A 24,806-nucleotide genomic window follows, 5' to 3' on the forward strand; every position below is an offset into this window, starting at 1 on the left:
TTATATCTAAGAACAACAGTGAATTCAAGTGAATTCACTGGGTTTCTATGCTTGTTGTCGGGTGGATGTTACTACAGTAAAAGTACATTACTCAAAGTAAGGAATGTTTTATTTTTGTTTATGTGGCAAAACTTTCCAATGAAAGATCATGTGATCAGTGCTCTCTCTGTCTCTCTCTCTCTCTCTCTCTCTCCCTCTCTTAAATCTATGTCTGACTCATAAGATGTCTGAATTATAATGCCTAGTCAGGCTAGGCATTATAATTCAGACATCTTATGAGTGTCATGCAGCAGAGACTTCTAAGTGCAGGCAGACTTTATTGCAAGTGACCAAATCCAAAATGAATATCCAACGCAAGTTAAAAAAAAAAACAGGCGAGGGTCAGGTGATTAACAAACAGTTTTTCAATGACAAAAGCAGAATTAAAAAAAAAAAAAACAGTACAGAGACAAAGCCAGATAGATGAGAGTCAGACCTGTCAATGTGTGTCTGTTAGCCCTGGCTATTTATGTGTGTGTGTGTGTGTGTGTGTGTCTGTGTGTGAGTGTGTGTGAGTGTATTGAGTCCAGATGTGAAGGATCAGTAACCAGGTGCCATTGTACATGATAGTGGCTGTGGGAAATGGAGTCCGGCTTGGCCATGTTGTGTGTGGTGGATTCTGGGAAACAGAGTTCATGACTGGAGTTCAAAAATCCAGAGCTGAACACTTTTTGGGCCTGCCTCTAGGGTATAATTTCTCAACCAGGAGTTCATTAACCCCTAGGGGTTCATGGTGGCTTTGCAGGGGGTTCGTGATTCTTTGATGGAAATGTTGATGACATAATAAGTTGCATTTTAACAATATATATTTTTACAAGTAGAAAACTAAATTCATTAAAAACGTTATTAATACTGTAGTATTTTATTGTAACCTTATAAATAGAAAGTGATAGAAGTTTATTGAATTACTCATGGTTCATTCTTAGCTAATGAAAGTATGAAGCCAATGTTCTTAAGAAGACATTTAAAAGCAAAATATGAAAACCTGGTCATAAAACCAAACAAGGCTAGGCTGCATAGATTGAAAAAGCAACAAAATTCGTAAATGTGCTAAATAAATAAATAAATAAATAAATAAATAAATAAATAAAAAACTTTTTCAGGAAGCAAAAGTTTCACTTATTGTTAACTTGCTTAACATCTCCGGGGTTACTTGAGGCAAATAAGTTAGGTCTAAGTGGTTTAGTTGTCAAAAACTGTTGGGAACCCCTGCTCGAGGGTAAGGGGCAGGACAATCTGGGTGACAGGCATGAAAGTCTTGATAGAACAGAGGGTCAAGCACATCTTGAGCTGGGACCCAGCATCTCTCCTCAACACCATATGCTTCCCAGTCAATCAGATACTGTAGTTTTCCATTCTTGCTACATGAGAATCTCCTTGACAGTATACACAGGTTGCACTTCAATTTCTAGGGGAGCTGGTGGGGATTCCCTCAGACAAGGGACCAGGAGTGACAGGTTTTAGCGTAGAAACATGAAGTGATGGAGCTAGGTGACAGAGACATGGTAGTTCCAGTTTATAAGATACCTTGTTGATCTGCTGCAGGACTTTAAAAGGGTTGATGTAACAGTGGGTCAGTTTTTGACACCCCTGTCTTACATGGTTGTCTCAAGTGGAGAGCCACACTGGAATAGTGTGAGATGCGTGGCTGAGTGGCAAAGAGAATTCTGGGCGTACTCAGGCCAGAGGAGAAATCTTGACTAATCTTCCTTGTTGATTGCACAGAAACTCTGGAAAAACCACCGATTTCCTGGTTGTGGATGGTACCTGGAAGCTAACAGTGACTGTCCATGAAGTTCTTCTAGACCCGTGACATGAAGTGGGCTCCTCTATCACTCACTATATCCTCTGGAATACCATAATATCTGAAAACAGATATTACCAGATTTGTTTTGTCATGCTCCTCGTGTGCGGGTAAAGTCATGCCTCTGCCCATCCCCCAACATCCATGAACATCCATGAAAACAGATATTATGGATTTTCTAAGGTGAGTGGTAGAGCAACTTGGAAAAGCAGTCTATAGTGACCAGGATGATGGCGTTGTTCTGTTATAAATTAAGGGCCAGGTGGGATCATGGATGTTGAGGGATGGGTAGAGGCATGACTTTACCTGCAAACAGAGTTTGGGGGACCTTAGCTTGGGCACATGAGGAGCATGACAAAACAAATCTGGTTTATGCTTGCAATTATTTTGGGTCACCAGTACTTGTGTTGCAGGAGCTTATGGGTTTTATGAAGCCCAGTTGGTCAGCCTGTCTCTGAGCTTTTTAGGAAGAATGTTTTTTTAATCAGTCCTACTTTTAAGTAGTAAGTGACAAACCTCTGATTGCAGACACAGATTAATTAAATAGTTTGTAACTTTATACAAATAACGATCCATTCTTTCAAAATTTAAAATTAATCTCTCACAAATTAACATTGAATTAAATTAAAGTTGTGTTTCAAGCCTTCACAGTACAGTGTCAATACTTTTTGTGGAATAGTACATGTATACTATTCCATAGTAATAGTATTCATCAATAGCTCAACAGAAAAACTGTAATTTTTAAAGCCTTCTTAATTCCCCCAAAAATGGTTTAAATTGACCTTCTAAAATGCATGTATAATTTTGGTCTGTAGAGGGCACTAACTGCATGACTCCAGCTGGTTCATTCAACCACTCAGAGCAAAATGTGTATTCATCAGGAGGTACAGTGCAAACCCTAACCCTAACCTTTGCTACGGCAGCACATATACTAAAATTGGATTGATACAGAGACGATTAGTATGGCCCCTGTGAAAGGATGACATGCACACACAGCTTGATGTGGGTGCAAAGGTGTCTAATATCAATGTTCAGTTTAGTAAGGCTGTAACTCATCATGCTAACTCTGCTTGGAACAGCCTCCTTATGGACTCTGTGTGAGCATGAATTGTGGCTTAAAGGCTGCTGAGAAGTGTTTGAAATGAGCAAATGGAAGTTTACTAATGAAGATATAAATTAATATAAAAATTAAATTAATAAATGTGTTAGTAGTTAAATTAGCGAACTGTCTGGAAGGCTAGTAACAAGATAATAATAATTATTTTAGAGTGATCTCCAATCAATGTGGACAGCACAAATGCTTAATTTATACATCCTAAAAAAGATTAATCCTAATAGACCTAGTTGAGTAATGATAACATTGCATGTTGGGATGGATGACTGGCATCTGTGATTTGGTGTGGGTGACCTGCTTCAGTGCTTTATCATTAGAAAATGCCAAAACATTATCAGTCAGTACTGATGTTTACTGGTCATAGCTTTCTTGCAAGAAATCCTTTTAACTCCCACTTAGCCATTATGGCATCAAGTGTTTAGTGAAGCTCAAATTACACACAAATTAATTTGGCTGGTACATTTAGCCAATCAGGCTGGAGCTTCTTGAAGGGAGAGACATATCTTCATTTCTCTACCTAGCTCTGTATGTGAGATTGCCACAGACAAGAATTTCTCCACATTTCATTGTATTGAACAAGCTTCCAGAGCAAAAATCTTTTCACTAAAATCTGCAGTAGCTTTAACTTTTTTGTCCTCCTCTTGCGCAAAATAGATTTTTAAAAATGTATTATAATTTTTAAAAGTTAATTTTACCAGCTCTGAAAATTACACATCTTGATGCCATTATTTTTTTACTTTAGATATCAATTTCAATAGATAGCAATATCCTTAACTCACTCACTCACTCATTCACTTTCAGTAACTTCTTTATCCTGGTCAGGGTCACAGTGAACACTGGGTGTGAGGCAGGAATACACCCTGAATAGGATGCCAGTCCATTGCAGAGCAATGTCCTTGCTTTGTAAATTATGTGTTCTAAGTTGTGTTTAAACAGTATTAATGTAAATGAAAGAATAGGCCTACAGCAATAATTAATCCAGAGTAATTACAATTTTTAATTATCATCATATGTATTATAATTTGACAAAGACAATATATTATTGGTCAGCGTTAATGTCAAATCTAGAATCTTAAATTGAAATAAATTGAAAAGATTTTTATAGATTACACAAGGCTTTGTGTTTTGGACATTATGCTTGTTTTAAAAGATCATTGTGATGAATGCTTGTGGATTGATTTGTGAAACTGCTATGATGAGAATCCAGCTGCTTTATGAATTGTTGTAAATCCTGCTGCTCAAGACCATGTGTGTAAATTACACCATTGACACACACATACTTGAGGTTGAGGGCCTCTTTTATTTTACTAATAGAACGTTTGTTTTCATATTAATTTGTGCTTGCATGAAGATGTTCAGTGATTCTGATAGACAGTATTCTGACTTTTTGGAGAACAGATAACAATATTGCTCAATCTGTAGCACTCTTAAAACACTCCAGCAGAGTTTAAAGTCTCTCGATCCACTGTGGCGTGATTTACAACTGTACTGGACTATAAAACAACAGCTGGCCTTATTATTGCCCTGGCACACTTACCATCACTTCTGCTGCTGTGGCAACATGTTTCTCTGAACTTTGGGGACTGAAATTTCAAGCACATAAATCAAACTATTCTGATCACATGACAAATAAGGGAAATACTGTATGTTGCTGTTCAGAAAGGTCTAGTTGTACCGATCTGATGCTTAGCAGTAGCATAAAATTTTAAGCATAAAATTTCGACAAAAGTGTCGATATATGTAACATTAAATGTTGGTTTGCCGTGTTTATGTTGGTGTGTGTCCGAAGTGTGTACTGCCATCAACCACTAGAGGACACCAGAGTTTTTGCTTCACTTTTCAGCAACCATCATACTGTGTCCGCTACAGTCTTTGTGTTTTACTACATTAAAATGTATAGTACACACTACATGCAAATATCAAATTTGTTGAGACTCTACACTACTGAGCAGGGCTTGAACATTAACTTCCCAGGTCACCAACCACTGTTTCTAGGTACAGGGAATTTGGAAAGTATTCAGACCCCTTCACTTTTCACACACTTAATTGTATTATAAATTTCATTTAAAATGGATTCAATTTACTTCTTTAGTCATAAACCTACACAGAGTAATCCACAATGACAATCAAAAACATGTCTAAAAAATATTTTACAAATGTAATTTAGCTAAGTATTCAGACTCTTTGCTAAGGCACTCCAAATCGAGCTAAAGTGCATCCTGTTTGCATTGATTATCTTAAGATGTGTCTACAACTTGACTGGAGTCGACCTGTGGCAAATTCAATTGATTGGGTATGATTTAGAAAGGCACCAACCTGTGTGTATAAGGTCCCACAATTCAAAGTGCATGTCAGTCCAAAAACCAAGCCATGAAGTCCAAGGAACTCTCTGTAGACCTCTGCAATAAAATGTGCTGAGACAGATTTGGGCAAGGTTATAAAAGCTCTTTCTATAAAAGATTTTTAAAGCTTTGAATGTTCCCAGGAGCACAGTGGGCTCCTTAATTATGAAATGGAAGAGGTTTGCAACCACCAGGACTCTTCCAAGAGCTGGCCATCTGGCCAAATTCAGTAACCAAGCTAGAATGGACTAGGTCAAGGAGGTGACCAAGAACCCAAAATCCAATCTATCATAAGGTCTCTGGAGAGATGGGAAAACCTGCCAAAAGTACTCCATCAATCAGGCCATATAAGAAACACTTAAAAGACTCTGAGAACATATGGAAAAAGATTTTTTGATCTAACGAGATAAAAATTGAACTCTTTGGGCTAACTCAAGTACTACATTTGGCAAAAGTCAGGTACAGCTCATCAACTGCCTAATGTTCCCTACTGTGAAGCATGGTGGTGGTAGCAGCATGTTATGCATGTACTTTTCCATGGCAGAGACAGGAAGACTGGTCAGAAAAGAGGGAGGGATGAATGTAGCAAAATACAAATACAAGGTCCTTGAAGTAAAACCTGCTCCAGAGTGCACCCGATCTCAGACTGGGGTGAAAGTTCACCTCTCAGTACAACAACAACTCAAAGCATAAAGCCAAAACAATGCTTAAGTGGCTTCAGGACAAATCTCTCAATGTACCTGAGTGGCCCAGATAAGTCCCTAGACTTGTTCCCCATAGAACACCTGTGGAAAGTCCTGAAGATGGCAGTTCACAGATGCTTCCCAACCCAGTCTGTTAGAGACTAACCCAAGAAGACTCAAAGCTGTAAATGCTGCCACCTGTGCTTTAGAAAGTACTGAATAAAGGGACTGAATACCTATCTAAATCAGAGATTTCAGTTTTTGATTTTCAATAAATTGGCAAAAATTTCTAAAAACTTGTTTTTACTTTGTCATTATAGGTTATTTGTATATAGACTGATGACCATAAAAAAGTCAATTTAATCCATTCTAAAATTAATTCTATAATACAAAAAAATGTGCAAAAACTAAAGGGGGCTGAATACTTTATGAGCCCAATGTATATTCCACACTTAGTAGCCAGCTATTAAGTTTACTAAAATGTTGAAAGCCATAACAAATGTAATGGTATAGATCTTAAAGTTACTAACGTTATGTATGTATGTATGCTTTCTAGACTGCAGCCATTGGAAAAGTCCATTGTTTTTGTATGAGGGACCCTTTGAGATCTTAACTGCTCTTGTCCTGCACTGCCTGGTGTAGATGTCCTGCAGGCTCGGCACTGCTGACCTGGTGATCCTTTCAGCAGACCTCACCACACTCTGCAGGGCATTGTGGCCCTTGGCACTGATTGTTTATAATTGATTGTTAGACCTGTGTGTGTCCACAACCAGATCTGTAGTCTTGCTGACATTTAGGAACAGATTGTTGACCAGACGTCACTGGGACAACCTCTCCACTTCATCCACATAGGCTTTCTCATCATTCTTGGTGATCAGGCCTACCACCACAGTGTCATCTGCAAGCTTCACAATGGTGTTGGATCTGTGTGTAGCTACACAGTTGTGTAGGGTGTGTATAGAGAGTACAGCAGCGGGCTCAAAACACAGCCTTGGGGAGCTCCAGCATTGAGAGTGAGGATGATGTACTGTGAAGCCACTAACTTTCACCACCTGTGGCCACCCAGGTAAAAAGTCCAGGACCCAACGGCAGAGTGAGCACCATAGACCCAGTTCTCTGAGCTTACTGAACAGCCTGTGGTGGACTATGGTATTGAAGGCTGAACTGTAATCTGTGAAGAGCAGTTTCATATAGTTCCCCCTTCTCATGTGAGATGAGATAGGGTGGTGTTTAGGACATGGGAGATGGCGTAGTCCGTAGATCTATTTCATCGGTAAGTGAACTGGAGAGGGTCTAGAGTGCTGGGGAGAGAAGAGCAGATGAGGTCTTTGAAGAGGCTTTCAAAGCAGTGGATGGTCAAGGGCACTGGAGGGTAATCATTCAGTCCAGTTGGAGTGGATGACCTGGGCACAGGGATAATAATGGATCTCTTAAAGCATGTGGGGATAACAGACTGTGTCAGGGACAGACTGAAAATAGTGGTAAGCAGTGGGTCTAGATGGTCAGCGCAGGTTTTCAGAACCCTTCCAGGAATTCCCCCTGGGCCATTCACTCACCTCTTCATGCCATGTTATGAGACAGTGAGTGCACAAACCTCTCAGATGGGTGAGCATATTTTTGTTGCATTAGCAGGGATGCTAGTATTAGCTGGGATGCTGATATTAACAGTGCTAGCATCGAAGTGTGTACAGATATCATTAAGTTAGTTAAAGAGGGAGTGGTCGGCACTCACCACAGCGTGTGTTCTGCCTCTTTAGTCCATGATGGTCTGATTACTGATCACTCACAGCTGGACTCAATCCATACACACATAAATACCCCCAGCTAACAAACACTGCAAAGTCTCACTCACGATGGCACTAAGCCTTTGTTTATTGTGCACACTATCTGTTTTTTATTCTGTTTTTATTCTTGAAAGTCTGTTTGTTGATTGCCATGACCCATGCCGGTTTTTAGACCCTGCTTTTTTATTATCGTTTTGGATTTGTAAACTTCTTGCAATAAAGTCTGCCTGCACTTCCAACCGTCTCTGCCATCTGATACATTTATAAGGTTGATTACTTTCAATTTAAATTTAAAGTAGAATTTTAGTCATTATAATTTAGATACTATAATGATTTTAGATATTTTAGAATTTTAGATTATAAAATCTATAATCGCATTGCAAATAAAATTTCTGTATTCATTTATTAGAACTTTCATGCTAGCTATTTGGAAATATTTACATTCATAAACCTTATCGAATCAACAGAGCAAGCTTGCAACACTTTTCTCTGAAAGTGCTGTGTTTGCAATTTTTTTTCTGAAATCTTGCTGGATTCAGATGGATAGAGCAAGTTTTTGCTGTTGGCCTTAGTTTGTGCTTAGGTGCACATGAACAAGATTGCACTGCAGATTCTCTGAATTAACTAAAACCAAATGTAAATATTGATTTGTTACCATAGTGAGCTGTTTTACATATGAAACTGATAAATTTGTGCAAATTTTTTACTATATTCAAATTGACTACAAACCAGAAAGAACATCTACATATTACATCTGTTTATTAATGAATAACAAATATTCATATTGTCACCCATCAACATGTATGCAGGAATTACTTTGCATTACATGCCTTTCTTTGTTGGACTCTCCAAAAATATTTGCTCTCGATATTTTAATATTGTTTTCACAGGTGCCCTAAGTGTTCTCCAGCATTCTGAAACAGATGTGACAAAATGAGTTTGACTGAGTGTGGTTGGACTTCATGCATGTTTCCAGTAAAACTTCAGTATTATTGATGAGAAGGGGACTCCTGGATCTTAGGCTGAGTGCATGGAATTCTTGAAATACTTAATCGAGGTCTACAAAGTAAAACCAAAAGAATTTTGTATTGGCTTGCATTCCTTCCTTTATGATTTTAATTGCGTAAGTCTATTTGTGGTTTGTCATTTTTGCTGTTGTCCTCCCTGTAAGCACTGATCCATGCATTAGCTGCTATAACTTCTCACTGTAATGAGTAATTATGTTCTGGATGGTTGGACTCTCTGACAGGAAAACCATGACAGCAGCTTGAAAAAGTGGTAGATCACTGACCACATAATGATCTACCAATGAGGCTGTATCTGGCTGATTATGCAAATCCAACATCCAGCCACTTGTCATCTCATGACTTGACTGCTATAATTATCAGCTGAGAAGCTGCTCAGCCTGAAGCACAGCACACCACCCATAAAGGACACATAAACTGCGATCAGGAATGGGCCATTTGAAGCATCAGAAAACTTCCTGTCTGTCTTGGTCTACACAAAGGCTTGTAAGTTGGTGGGCCATGGTCCAAATGGAGACCCAGCAAAGTATTTCAGTGAAACAAACCAAGTACTTGAAAAAATACTGTAGCAGAGCCAATAAACATATGAAAGAAGGCATTTATGTAAATAATTTACCTGAAGGCAACTCATCGGTCCAGAGATTAGCTACAGGGCTACAGACATTAGGTCAAAAATTGTAGTCTACACAAATTATTCATTTTATTTACCCTCTCTGTTTTGATTAAGGAAATTACAGCATGTATTGCTTAAAAATAAAATCTGATGATGAAAAAGAATGTTTAGATTAATTGAATAAAAAATAATTTTAATGAATGATCATTCTTTAAATCGATCATGTGTTCCAAAAATTCAGTCGGCTCATTTCCACGATGAACAGTTGGTACTTGGTTGTGCTCATCCATCATGGATATGGTGGAAAAAGGCCGCTGACTTTGTTGTCATTTCTTTTTTCATTCATTCATTTTTTAAGTCAGTTAAATAGGTTTGTTTATAGTTAAATGTAGTAATGCCAAATATATCGTGAGTCATTAAACACATAATCTTTGAGAAAAAGCACAAATGAGGCAGTACCACAGGTGGAAAACAGTAAAAGAGGATGCACAGTGGTTCACTGAAGACATGCTGATGGGGAGGTTAAGTGCATTATAAAGGTATTGAAAGATAATGTAAAATCAACTTGATATGTTGTTGTTTAATTAATTAAACAAAATGAATATATTATTTCATTTGATAGAATGGGCTAGCCTCATTTAATGCCAGTTCTTTTATTCTATCTTTTTAGTCAGATTAGCTGATATTCTAGTAAATTTTTAAATTAGGACGGTTGCTTAAAATACATTTTAATTAGTTTATTTAGTGTAAGCATTTTATAAGCTTTCCTTCTTTCTTTCTTATCCTATTTTCTCCCAATTTGGTAATTTTGCCAAGTCCCACCCACTAGCTAGCTCTCCCCATCACACTACAGCTACCAACCAGATACGGTGAGTGCTAGCAGGGACTTCCTCCAAGACTCGTGAAGTCAGTCACCACAGCTCAGAGACACCCACGATTGGCTGGTGTCCCCTGTGATTAACAGGGGAAATGTGTAACACCATCCTTCCCAACCAGAGAATATAACCAACTCTCTTAACTCTCTCTGGTTATCCCGGCCACAATGGCTGTGGCAATATTGGGATGTGAAATCACAAAGTCAAAGTTCAGTCTGGATGTATTTTGCATTGTTGTCCTAACCACGGTGATTTGTTTTCCAGATGGTCTGGTTAGTTTGTATAGCCATAGTAAGGGCACACACCAGGTTCCTGCTAGGTTCTTAGGTTCATAGTGGTCCTTGTTAAAACAATAGGCGTATATACATGTTATCTGCATGAAATAATAATTTCCTTCACTTAGAGATGGTTATTCATTACAACAACATATTTTTATGTAAACCTCAGAATGTTTTCATAAAATGTGCTGTCTCTCTGTTTTAGAATTGTACACTTTTTTGTTGTTTCCAGATTTTCCTGGTTAATGTGAATGCTTAATTTCGTGAATATAACTTATACAACACTGTTTACTCAGTGTAAAATACATGTTTAAGTTATATGAACTAAGGCTTTAGTAAATCAACCTTGTTATAATTTTGAGTAAATCACACAGTCATGACACAAGCTGCCAATACAGAGTTCTAGTCAACTTTAGCAACTACATTAAAATTTTAAGACAAAACCTTTTTCTAAGTTCTTTTTCTGAATTTTTTTCTAAGTTGTTTTTATTATTATTATTGTTATTATTATTATTACTATATTATATTGTTATATTATATAATAATAATAAAATAATTATTATTATAATTATAATTATTATTGGAATTATAATAATAATTACTATTATTTATGGTCAAGGGGAAACATTGCATGATCAAGGATCAAGGATAAACTATTAAAACTTGCCAGCACACCAGCTATAAACAGGTGCGATAACACAAATGACTCTGGCGGAGTTCTCTTTTCTTTGTGAAGGGCAGAGTCTACTCTTTGCAAGCTTCTGCTGTAGTTGATGGTGGTGTGTTTTAAGTCATGTGTGTCCTACGTCCCATGTCAGTCAACATCACACACTATAGGGTGTTCCAAAAAAAGGTGTTCCATACATAGCACCACGTTGGTTGTGCCTTCACCAGTGGATGTTCGTGGATGTCCACCTCTCAGTTGATTTGCGACACTTCCAGTCTTTTTGAATTTGTTAATGTTTGGCAGCCGTGTTGTGTGTGATGTGCTTGCCATGTTTACTGTTAAAGTCCATCGCAACCTTGCAACAACTTCCCAGTCCAGCCATGAGAATGATTTCAATACGTTCTTCTTTTATATATATATATATACGTATATAAATGTGTTCTAAGGTATATATATATATATATATACAAACTAAGTATGAAAAATTTTGGAAGACATTTTGCTAAAAAGTGTTAATTTCCCCTATGTATGGAGACTTTTGGGACACCCTGTAATTCGCAACATAAAATGTCAGTGGATTGATTTGGAAATATGGCAAATCTTATTCAATACCAGTCTAGTGGTTTGGGCCAGCATCAGTCCTGATACAGGTACTCACTATCAGATCTGTACATCCCTACACAGGTCCATGTTTTATCAAGAGTAAATATTAACTTGTAGTGTTTTTCTAAACTTTCAGTGTTTATGGTGGCATAAGAATGAATATTAACTTCACAGGCCAGTCAGGTAATCAGTGGTCAACCTAGGTTGTGTTGATGCTGATATTTTTTTTCTGAATAAACATTGAGATTTGAGGGGCCCACAGTAATATTCTTTCAGAGAGTACAGAATTCTTCACAGATAGACTACACAGATAGTAGGTGCACTAATGGAACAATCACTTCAGGAAGGTCTTAAAGTGCTGTTCTAAGGTATATGAGGTGATGGAAACTGCTGGAGAGGTCAAATTTATGCTAGATTATCCAAAAACAGCCTAAAAACAATGAGTATGTCATCACTACAGCCTGTAACATGATGACGTATTGGATTAGATCCACTAGGTACTGGATGCTGTAACCCTAACCCTAACCCTAACCCTAGATGACTTACTTAGCGACATACTGTCTCTGCCATCAATCAATCCATCATTTTTCTGCAACTTTCCTGTTGAAATAAATTTGCGCATGTGTGAACGCATGCGTGATTAAATGTTCATGACGTTATCGAAACATACTACGGCGCATGCGTGATTAAACGTTCATGATGTTATCGAAACCTACTATGCCGTATGCATGGTTAGACGTTCATGGCGTTATCGAAACTTCCTACATCACATGCATGATTAAATGCTCATGACATTGAACCCTATTACGACGCATGCGTAATTAAACATTCATGACATTATCAAAACCTTCAATGGCGCATGCGTGATTATGACGTCATGTTAATGGCGTCATCGAAACCTACTATGGCGTATGCATGATTAAACGTTCATGACGTTATTGAAACCAACAACAGCGCATGCGTGTTACAGCATCCAGAACATTGTGGATGTAAACCGATCTGTTATCGTGTTACAGGCTGCAGTGAGGACCTGTCGGAAACAATTGTATTGTTTTGCTGGTTTGTTAACATATGTTGAGATATATAGCTTTGTATTATTCTTTGTATATGATTTAATAAAAGTTGTTTTTTAAAAAAAAACCTGTCGGAAACAAGCACAGACATATAAATACTTAGACGCCTCATTGGCCGCTTTGGCCCGTTGCTGCGATACGTCAACGCGTCCGCCATATTGGACCAGGCAAGACTGCCCTATAAACAAATACAAGTAAACAGGGAGCTGTGCTTTTTCTGGATAAAAGCACATTATGTTTACATTCCTCAACTAATTTCAATGGTTTATGATCTACGTGGAGTATAAGAAAGTTCCGTCTCCAGTTACATTTACTACATCCAAACGCCAGGGGGCAGTAATAGAGACAAACCGTTCAGAAAGCAGCAAATCGAAGGACCAGAAGAAGTAAAACACGGAAGCTTGTGTTCAATCGATTCATCATTTATTCTTGCTATGATATTTGTGGTGAGGAGGAGACTGGAAGCTCTTATGAAAACCAATTTTATAAACTTTCTTGGCATCCAAAACGACGCAAAACTCTTTATCGGTAAGGAGAGTCGTGATTTATAACAAACCCAGAAAGCCTTGTCTGTAAAAGTGTCTGTGTGATCAGATCTGATCCTGAAATTAGACTAATGTTGTGCAATTTGTGTGAAATGTCTGACTGATTTAATAATGAGTGAGTTTTTAAATGTTCATTAAAAAATTGCAAATAAAAGGTGGATAAAACCAAAGAATAAAAATGCACTTGACATTACCTGAGGAAGCACAATAAAAAAAAAATAGTAAAAACTAAATGAATTCCACTGTATATTAATATAATAAATATATGGATAAAAAAATAAATGAATGAATAACACAGAGCATGTTATCCAGGATATATTAGACTTTTCAGTACAGGATAATGATTAGCTGATGAGCCATTGTTCTGGATTTATAAAACAGATAATTAGCAAGACTAATGACTTAATAAGCTGTTACTAATGTTTTATAACACCACAGGAAATACTTCTGGAATTGCTGCTTCTCAAGGTCTTTAACTAAAGCTGAACTGCTTCGTATTTGACATATAATGTATTGCGTATGATGCAGGCGTTATTTGATCGCAAAGCCAACAGCAGAGGAAAAACAATCCTCGTACCAAATGTTCCCAGAAGCCCTGCATTCAAATCCTTTTCCAAATGTGTGCCTTGATAACGGTGCCTCTGAGCATTTCGGACGCATTTGTCATCGGATGTTATTACTGACATCCATGAAGAATTGGATACCAAAGCAGGAACTGCACAAGATCAAACCGACAAATATAAATGATACACCATGACGAAATTAACTACTTATAGCCCATGCAGTTGCCCTAGATCAAATGATATAGACTATAGATGGTATTAAGTAATTAGCAGATGCTCAGATATGAAGCTCACAGGCCAAAGAAAGGTCATGTTCATTAATATGGGAGTGCAATCGATGCTCACATCTGTACCTCACACATCACACCTGTACTCTGCAGTGATGTAGGCTTTCACAAAGGATTCATTAAGGTCCCATATAACACTTGTTTACACATTTTTGAACCCAAAAATAAAAATGTCAACGATTATTATTTCAGTCAATGAACAGAAATTAATTTTTAAATTAAATTAAATCAAAGTCAAGGACTGAGTCATGATCCTAGAGGACTTAAGTGTATGTTAGGTCTTGTTTACATCGCCAAACTGTAAACCTGGAAGAGGATGGTAGGCCTGATTCCCAAATGGCTCTGTACTTCCACTGTTCAATCTCCTTAATTTTATGCTCATAGCACACACACAACAGAATCAGTTAACTTTTTAGGTTGATTTGCATTTTCTCAGCAAGGACATCTTCTCCATCTAAGTGGTGATGCTGTAGGGTTTATGGATGTAGTTGTGGAAATGGCATATGTATAGTGTTATCTCCACTAATAAATAATCAAGTACATGAATAGATCTATCTATCTATCTTCTGTACCACTTATTGTACACAGGATTGCAGGGAGCCTGGAGCACAACCTGGATGGGGTGCCAACCCATTGCAGGGCACAATTGCACACACCATGGACAATTTAGAGATTCTAATCAGCCTGTAACACATGTCTTTGGACTGGGGGATGAAACCCCTGAAGCACAGGGAGAACATGCAATCTCCACGCACACAGGAGGCGGGAATCAAACCCCCAATCCTGGAGGTGCGAGGCAAACATGCTAACGACTAAGCCACTGTGCCTCTCTATGTGAGTAGATAATAGAGATAAATTACCTTAACACTGTTTCTGCATGTGTGTGTTTAGACCCACCGCCTGGCTGTGCTGGTAATGCAATGAGCAGCCTGAAGTCTGAATGCCAGAAAGAGGATGCGACTGTGGAGCATGTCTACTGCAGAGGTGCTGTCACTGAGCTGCTTAAATATGGGCCCAGAGACCTGCACACAGCTACCAAAAACTCTAACTCACCCCAAGTACTCATCCTCATTATCCCAGGTATGCAAAATGGGCCAGTTTCCAAAATCTATGTAAACTGTTGGTAGGCAAACAAAATTCATATTTACTTTTTTAGGCATCTGATGTAAACTTTTGGCAGCCCAAAAATTCTATGCAAAAAGTTATTAATTGTGTCAATAACGGAGATTAAATAGGCAAAAATAACAAACGGTGAACAAGAAAAACTCAAGTATTAGCTTTAACAAAGCAGACATCATTGCATTAAATTTAAATTTTTAAATTTCATTAATGACTGACAAGCCTATTGCACATAATGAAACTGGAAATCTCCAGCTTGGACCAGATCAACCTGGATGGGACTCAAATGTGGTGCATTGGTCAATATCAATTCCGTAGTGACTTGACACCTAAGGGGTTTCACAGGGATTGGCAAATTTACCAGTAGGTAGTCCAGCTAAGTTGAAAACACCTACAGAACAGTGGACCTTGATCTCCTGCAAACGGTCAGACAATTCACTGTCCAACTGTCATGGTTGTGCCAAATTACTCCCATCAGCCACTGCACATCACATGATCATGACAATCATGTCACATGACTTTGCACCTGATTCACATTTATGTTTAATGAGCACTAGTACTTAAGTCACGTCTTGTACAGCACTCAGTGTCTATCTTTTGTCTTTTGTTGTCAGTGACTTTGTGCCATAACTAATATCATGTTCATGTTGTTGCCTTGCTTCGCTAATCCTCATTTTGTTTCTTGGTTTTTGTGTTTCATGTATTTTCCCTATAATTAAACTAAATCTGCACTTGCATCCTCCTCCTCCATCAATCCGTGGCAATGATGTAATTCATGAACAGGGCTGAGACAAATGCTACAGTGTAGGATGTCTTGGCGAATGATTGGCCAAATCTACAGCTATAAATAATTCCACTGCCACTATAGATGCCATTGCAGGGCATCTGACAGACTATGTAACCGGTGTGTTGACAAAAATGACCAAAGTGTGAGCGTGATGTAGCAGGGGCTTTTATAGGCTACTCGCATAAGGTCACAGTCTTGTGGTGATATAATGACTATGCTGTTAGTATCCAACAAGTAAATGAGCAATTGGGAAAAGTCAACTAGTTTCGAAGGAAACCGCACTTGCTGTCCTCCACTCCAACATAGAAGCATGGCTACATAGCATATATAATTTTTGTAACTTTATGTAATCTTTACGTGCAAATGTGATCTTATTTAATATCTCAGTAGTGAGAATGCTCATGTCCCTCTTTTGTGCTATTCAGCAGGCGCATATTGTTTTCAGGATGCTACTGCTTTTTCCTGTATAATGTATGATCATTGCATAGGCTAAGATTCAGGTTAAGTTAGTGGCGAAAGCAAAGCAGTCTGACGTTACAGTGATGACAGTGATACCCATTTAGAGTGGCTCATTGTATGTGAGAGCCTGTTTATGGTGATCTTTGTATTTTATTAAAATCCCATAACTTTATGTGAGAGTCTTTTAATTGCTTTTCAGAAAACCAGGAGAGTTTATGGAAAAACACAGATAAGTTTAAGCCAGCACATAATCTGTGTTTACTTTTATTAGGAGGAAAATGTATTTGGCAAGTTACTAAAGTGTTTTCAGACCCGTTTGTACTCCAAGAATTTTCCACAGACAGATAGGAATTAGTAATGTTTGTAACCTTATGTAATCTTTACACGCAAATGTGATTTTATTTATTCAAGTCTATTGCACATACTAAAACTGGAAATCTCCAGCTTGGACCAGATGAACCAATTTGTTCTCCTTAGTGACTTGCTCAAAGACATTACCCAAAAAAAAAAAAAAAAAAAAGGCACGTAGCCATTGTACTATTTCCTATGGATGGAGTCAAGCAGGATACAGTGCAGGCCATGGCGATGTCACTGTCTGACCCATAACAATAAAAAACCTATTCTTGTCAAATCAGAGCATGACCACGGTTCCAGGTGCTTCTCAGGATATTTTCCAATCCAAAAAGGAGTTGGAGTCTGTTCCATTCAAAGAAGACTATATTTCCCCTAAATACAACTACCATTCCATCCGATATGCATAGCAGATGTAATGTAAGCATTGAACAAACACGATTGTTTTTAAGCATAGATCTGAAAGATCAATTTGCATGTTTAATTGCTGTGGGATACAGGAGATTTCTCTGCTTTTACATCACCAGCATGACATGCCCTTTCCTTTGGGTTAGCTTTGGCACCCAGGGCATTCAGAGTGTTGCCCTAGAGCCCCTGCAATGATAGGGTCTGTGCATGCTCCTTTATCTGGAAAGTCATACCAGCAGGTGTTTAGCCAGACAAATGGCCTGATAATGCACGTGAACGTGCTAGGATTACAAGGCAATCTTGAAAAGATTCACTTGACTCCATCACAAACTATTCAATGGCATGAGGCTCGAATCACATGCCATACAACCTTTTTGTCAGAGTACTATTATCACCATCAGATGTCTATGTATTCATTGCAAGTGGTCACAGCTTTTCTGCATGTGGCTGGGATGCTATTTGCAACTCCACTATGGAACTGGGTATACTGCACTGCATACCATTTCAATAAAGCCTGGAGGAGTGTGTGAAAACTTGAAGGTAAAACAAAGGTGGAAAAACAAGTCTTGATGTAAGAGTGTAAACATCGTAGAAATTAAGTCTTTGTGGCTAGTGCTGCAACATTTTCAGGAACACCTAAGGAGTTTCACAGGGATTGTCAAATTTACCTGTAGGTAGTCCAGCTAAGGTGAAAACACCTACTGTAATGTGGACTGTCCACCAAATACAGTGCAGGACTACAACTCCCATCAGCCACTACACATCACATGACTGTTTGCACCTGATTCATGTTTATGTTTAATGAGCACTAGTGTTTAAGTCACGTCTTGTACAGCACTCGGTGTCTAGCTTTTGTCTTTTGTTGTCTGTGACTTTGTTCCATAACTAATGTCATGTTCGTGTTGTTGCCTTGCTTCACTAATCCTCATTTTGTTTCTTGGTTTTTGTGTTTCATGTATTGGCCCTATAATTAAACTAAATGGGAAAAGGAAACTGCACTTGCTGTCCTCCACTCCATCATAGAAGCATGGTTACATAACCTATATAATTTTTGTAACTTTATGTAATCTTTACATGTAAATGTGATCTTATTTGATGTCTCAGTAGTGAGAATGCTCATGTCCCTCTTTTGTGCTATTCAGGAGGCGCATATTGTTTTCAGGATGCTACTGCTTTTTCCTGTATAATGTATGATCATTGCATAGGCCAAGATTCAGGTTAAGTTAGTGGCAAAAGCAAAGCAGTCTGACGTTACAGTGATGACAGTGATACCCATTTAGAGTGGCTCATTGTATGTGAGAGCCTGTTTATGGTGATCTTTGTATTTTATTAAAATCCCATAACTTTATGTTGGAGTCTTTATGTTGGAATTGCTTTTCAGAAAACAGGAGAGTTTACGGAAAAACACAGATAACTTTAAGCCAGCACATAATCTGTGTTTACTTTTATTAGGAAGAAAATGTATTTTGGCAAGTTAAAGTTACTAAAGTGTTTTCAGACCCGTTTGTACTCCAAGAATTTTCCACAGACAGATAGGAATTAATCATCTTAGATATGCTGTCATATACTGTTCATTGTATCTCATATGATTTAATGTCGAGCCTCACGTCATGATTTACGGAATGAAATGCAACAGTTTACTTCATAAATATGAGTCAGCTGTACTTTTCTCCTTTCAGTTTTTTTTTATTATTGTTTGTGAAGATGATTTTGCTTGATTAGCTGTCTATAGTACATGTTGAGCAAAAGTATTATATAAGGAAAATTCCATGATTGTGACATTACAGGAAGGTTTGAACATATGACATCTTGCAAACGATGTATCCTTAATGAACAAATATTTCACAGATTTTATAGTTTTAAAGATAAAATAGCTATCTTATTTTATACAGTATATATGATTCGGTCTTCAGTCTAGTCTCCCTCTTGTCAAAATTAATCAAATTACAATGACTTGCTGTCAGACCTCCTTTTCAAAGGGCTTCATTGTCTGTCTCTATAACTAAAAATAGAAAGCGCAGTGATGTAATCTCTCCCCAATTCCAGTTTCTTCCTTATATAACTTGGATCATGCACATTTAGCACATGTTGATTACTTGTGGCTAACTTTTCAGGCAGTGAGCCTCCAGCTACAGGTGTCACTAAGAGAAAACCCGCTCAGGCCGATGACCTTAACGATGGCTGCATTGAGCGCCTGCTTTTCTTCAGCTCTGAATGTCACTGAGCATTGTGCTCAATGGACTCTTTATGGCCTTCTGAGAGCTCAAGTAAAGGGCTGTTATTGTAGAGCCCATGCCCTTTTCCCTAGAGATAACAACAATAATCACCATCGTCTCACCAGAATCAAGCCTCCTTCTCTTCCAGTGTTTCATATCCATCATGGCGGGAGTGCAGGTGCTGAGGTTTTAATGTGTTACAGAAACTTTGCATAAAACTCTTAGAGAGGGGTGTGACCAGTTACTTAGCATCGTAGCTTAAGCTCAATAAACGGCTACAGAAGACTTGCCATGCTTTGTCAGTTTATAGCAGGTGCATTCTTACCTATCAGGGATTGATTTTCTAGTGACATTGAACAATGTTCAGGGTTACATCTCTGAGTAAACCTTTCTTTTCTTTTATCTGTGTTGATGTTACTGTATATCTGATATCTGTGATGCTGTAAAGTTTTTGAAAAACTTTAATTTTATCTTATCAAATCATAAACTTTATCACTGGGCGATATGTTTTTTTTTTGTTTTTTTTTTTAAGTGTTTTGGGGTAATATTTGTAAAAAAATATATATATATTTATAGTATAATGCTCTTGCAAATTAGAAAGTCTTCAGCACAGCAGAAAGCTAGTATTGTGGATAACATTAGCATCAAGTATTACTGCTAGCTACATGCTTGGTACTTAATAAACAGTAGTTTCCAGTCTAATCAGGAACTGAAGGTCAGCCAGTAGACTAGTAGACAGAATATATTTGTAATTGTTTGTGTGGTTGCACAGAAAAATGTATATTGTAATGACACTGACCAGATACTTTATTAGGAACACCATACCAATACACCCCCCCTCCCCCCTTTCCTTTGTTGTCAGAACAAACTCGGTTTTTGTGCATGGATTCTCATGTTCTCATGTTCCTTTGAGATTCTGGTTCATGTTGACATGATTGCATACTTATTTGCAGCAGATTTGTCAGCTGCACATTCATGCTGTGAATCACCTGTTCTATCATATCCCAAAAATGCTCTAATGGATTCACATCTGGTGACTGGGGAGGCCATCAAAGTACACCATGCTCATGGGGTAGTTTGAGATGACTTTTGCTTTGTGACATGGTGCATTGTCATGCTGGAAGTAGCATTTATAAAATGGGTGAATGGTGGCTGTAAAGGGATGCAGATGGTTACCAACAATACTCAGATAGGCTTGGGCATTCAAATGGTGTTTGATTGGTATAAAGGGGCCCGCTGTATGCCAAGAAAACACTCCCCACACTGTTACACCACCATTACAAACTATTGACCCAAGGCAGGTTGGGTCTTTGGATTCATGCTTTTGAAATTGAAATTCATCAGGCCAGGGAACGTTTTTCCAATTTTCAACTCCACGGTTGTAAAGAGTGGTGAGTTACCTTGCTGTCAGCTCAAACCAGTCTGGCCATTCTCCTCTGCCCTTTCTCTCAACAGGTGTTTCCACCTGCAGAACTGCTGCACAGCGGATGTTTTTTCACACCATTCTGTGTAAACTCTGAAGACTATTGTGTGTGAAAATCCCAGTAGATCAGCAGTTTCTGAAATACTCAAACCAGTCCATGTGATACCAACAACGATGCCACGGTCAAAGTCACTTACATAACATTTTCCCCCATTTTGATGTTTGATGTGAACATTAACTGAAGCTCTTGACCTATATCTGTATGATTTTATGCATTCTGCTGCTGCCACATGACAGAGTGTTTAGATAATTGCGTAAATATGTAGGTGTACAGGTATTCCTAATAAAGTGGATGGTAAGTGTATAATAATATTGTTATATGCTCCACAATAAAGTTTCATAGTAAAATATCTTGTTTAGGAACAGCTGCAGATCTTTGAAATATTTTAGATCTTAGAGAATACATAAAGAAAGATCTTATTGCAAAACATATATGAAGATAATTTGGTCTTAATAGACTCAGAATACCTTCCTACTGCGTGTATTACCGTTTATTAGTTATTTAATGTGATTAAGATATACTAACACTGAGATGTGTCAGTGTTTGGGCAATGTTTTAAAATCGAATACTTTCTTATTGGCTGTCAATTTTGATATAAGTTTGAAGTAACCATAAAATGTAGGTCTTGTTGAGCTGTAAATGTAAATTACACTACTTAAGGGTTTTGCTCGCTGAAATGTCAAACCTTTGATGTCCCATATCTCAAAACAGCTCTTCACCCAGAGAGAACCTTGTAATACTAAGGTCACAAAATGTTAATAATATATAGCATGACATGAACTCTATTCTTGTTAAATAGTAATTACTTTGAAAGTCGTATAATGGTTTCCTGTAAGTGTTATGATGTTTTATATTAATGAGCTGTTTATAGACAGCATGCAGAGTTTTACCCCTGCCAGACTGATAAGTTTAATGACTTGTTTCGTACAGAATTCTGTGTTTCGTGCAGAGTATCTCTGGTTATCTCTCGTCTTATCAGACCAAACACGGGTTATTTCAACCTTTTTAGATGTCAGGTATTTTCCCCAATGGGATCAAATTCCAGTTAATCAGGAGAGCCTGAAAGTAGCGATAGGATCTTTGCCCAGATGAATTGACATTCCTTTTGGTTGCAGTTAACTTTAGATGCATAACACCAGTGCTGATCTGTTGGATCACTGAATAGGCACAGCATATCCTAATTGTCTTGAGATATGTTTAGCTCTGCATGACCACTGCTGGGAGATAACCAGTGCAGATTGTTTTACCATTGAGACACAGCTGCTCTTTGTAATAACTATTGTAGCATAGTACTGAAATGTGAAATGTGCTTCAGTGTGTGTTTTGAAAATGCTTTACATTAAAAGAATTTAACTTTTGCCCTTAACAGTGAAAATAAATGCTGCAAACATATGCTGTGCATAGATGATTGATAACTATTATTTTACTGGTTTTTTTTTTTATTATTTAATTTTTTTTTTTTTTTTAGCAAAATAGGTCTTCCATCACTTGAGAATTAAGCAGTTTAAAATTTTTAAGTGTTGTTGAGCTATTCATAATTTGTTGGGGGGGGGGGGGAGGGTGAGAGAAGAGTAACTTGTTATAGCTCATATTAAAGCCATAAAGATGTTCAGAGGGTTTGGAATGGCCTCTACAGATGGTTTACATTTATAAGAACCTGATGTGCACGGCACTCTCCAAGCAGCTGCTTCCAATAACCTTCAGTATCACATTGTTTGATAATTCATAATGATCTTACAAAGATTCCTTCTAGTCTTTCCTCAGCTCCCCATATACTATCTATAAGGGTGTTGCTATGAGGTCTCCTTCCTCTTTTCCAATCACTGAAGACCTTACGGACCGAGGGCTTACTCAATCAATCTACCTAAAATAATGTCTTTTAATAATGATTGAAGCATGCAGTTTTTTTCTTCTCTACTTTTTTCAAGGCCATTTTTCATTTTCCTACAATATGGAAGCTATATGGAGTGCCCTTATCACTCCTCGCAGACCCTCCTCCCTCAATTTTTTTTTCTCTGCTTAAGCCTCACACTTTTCTGTTGCTGGCCCTTTTTTCTACAAAGCCCATACCATCCATCTCTCCATGCAAATGAGGTCCTGCAGTAAACACAGGATAATGAATAATAAACCGTTGTTTACATACTCTGTCCATTATAGTGTAATTATTATCAAAATTTATTGTATTTGATTTTTATATGGTAATGTTTTATTGATTTGGGTAGACTATTGGGATGGGAGCCATTTTGTAAAAGACACATCAGGCACCTCTGGAGTAATCTGCTGCAGCCTTGCTCTCATCTGGAAACACATAGAATCATGAATTTAAAGAATAGCCCTCAGAGATAAAGTTGTCTATCAGAAGATCTGGCCATACTGACCGTTGTCTGTATGTTTGCCAGCGTCAATAAATCATTTTCACTTCTTCCTCTTTCGTAAGATGGATAGACATTTTGGCATGTTAAGAGCCAATCCATTAAAGGGTACTCCACACAGTGTAAAGAATTCCAGCGCCTTCAGGGATGATGTCGTCTAAAATACGGGTTTCTTTTGTGACCCAAATCTGTGACTGTGATTCAGTATTGAAGATATCAATCAAAGTGGACAGTTTATGTTCAGCTGGTGAATTTGGGATTGTGTCCCAGACTAGAATGCATCTTATCCCCAGTATGCAGTGCAAAATTTTTCTCTTATGCCAAACTTGAAAACGTATTTCATCCTACAAAAACCTCAAGGGTCGCACATCACAGTTTGGCTAGCCTAACAGAGATTTAAGGGCGTGTGTGTATGTGTGTGTGTGTGTGTGTGTGTGTAAGAAGGAAAGGTTGTCGGAGAGAGTGGGCTCTGCACCTGCAAGGCTACGTCAGTGGCGTGGTAGTCCATGCAGCCTCGGGGTCAGACACGGCAGGCAAGGTATCTGTTTAATGTTCCAGTGAACAGTGCTGAATTTATGAACCCTGTGGAAAGAGGGAAATGATAACATGAGGGAGAGGAGAAGATAGCTCATGCTTCTGTGCCCTTTTTTTTTTCAAAAATATAGGAATGCCTCCTTTACATTCTTTCTCCGTGCACAGAAACAGACAAGACTTGTCTTTACTGTCACTGATCTTTCTTTTGATTCCCATCCAACGACACATATGATAGGAAAGAAAGGAGAACTCCAACTTCCTGACTACACTGTTCTCATAAACACACAAATAAACACCACATTTTATAGTCATGAATTCCTCACGTAGAGCTTCCTGGTTACATAACCTACTGCTTACATCGTGTAATCCAGGGTGGAGCAGTGCTTCAGTTCCTTACCAGCTCCCTCACACTTTGCCCTTACAGCTGAGGGTTTAAGAGTCCAATGTTTTGGGAAGGCTTTTTATTCTGTCTGGGTCTTGATAGAGAGTGAAAATGACTTTATCGTAGTGAACTGAAGCAGTCGTTAATCATGCTGAATATGGTTGGAGAGGGCTTGGAAGGACTGCTGTTGGCCTTCGCTGCCTGCCTCCTGTCCAGACATCAGTACTGACAGTACTAAATGTGGTCTAAATGTGGTCAGTTTCAGGTCCAGAGACTGATGAACAGAAACAACAAGCATTGATCAGGAAGTTTGCCTGAAAGCAGTCCATGCACATTCAGTATGTAGATAATGTCATTTGATATATAAAGATTAGCGGAGTGTATAAAACAATGGTAATA

General features: G+C 38.1%; 1 protein-coding gene and 1 non-coding gene across 4 annotated transcripts in view; both read left to right on the plus strand.

Moving 5' to 3' along the window:
* Positions 1-2,754: 2,754 nt before the first annotated feature.
* On the plus strand, positions 2,755-2,861 carry LOC113539017 (U6 spliceosomal RNA). Its single transcript, XR_003403895.1, has one exon. It is a non-coding gene; the product is annotated as a U6 spliceosomal RNA (small nuclear RNA).
* Positions 2,862-12,869: 10,008 nt separating this feature from the next.
* ldah (lipid droplet associated hydrolase) overlaps positions 12,870-24,806 on the plus strand; it is a 44,283-nt gene continuing 32,346 nt past the window's right edge. The window contains exons 1-3 of one of the 3 annotated variants that reach the window (XR_008302522.1): positions 12,870-13,428; positions 14,884-15,084; positions 15,187-15,375. Coding sequence is in view for 2 of the 3 variants with exons in the window: in XM_053237498.1 (XP_053093473.1) it covers positions 13,335-13,428; positions 14,884-15,084; positions 15,187-15,375 (484 nt within the window). In the remaining variant the exon portion in view is untranslated. The remainder of the gene's footprint in view (positions 13,429-14,883; positions 15,085-15,186; positions 15,376-24,806) is intronic. The other 2 variants (XM_053237498.1, XM_026933899.3) reach the window with 2 other exon arrangements.

This window comes from Pangasianodon hypophthalmus, chromosome 10 (genome assembly GCF_027358585.1).
Source record: "Pangasianodon hypophthalmus isolate fPanHyp1 chromosome 10, fPanHyp1.pri, whole genome shotgun sequence".
NCBI classification, from domain to species: Eukaryota; Metazoa; Chordata; class Actinopteri; order Siluriformes; family Pangasiidae; genus Pangasianodon; species Pangasianodon hypophthalmus.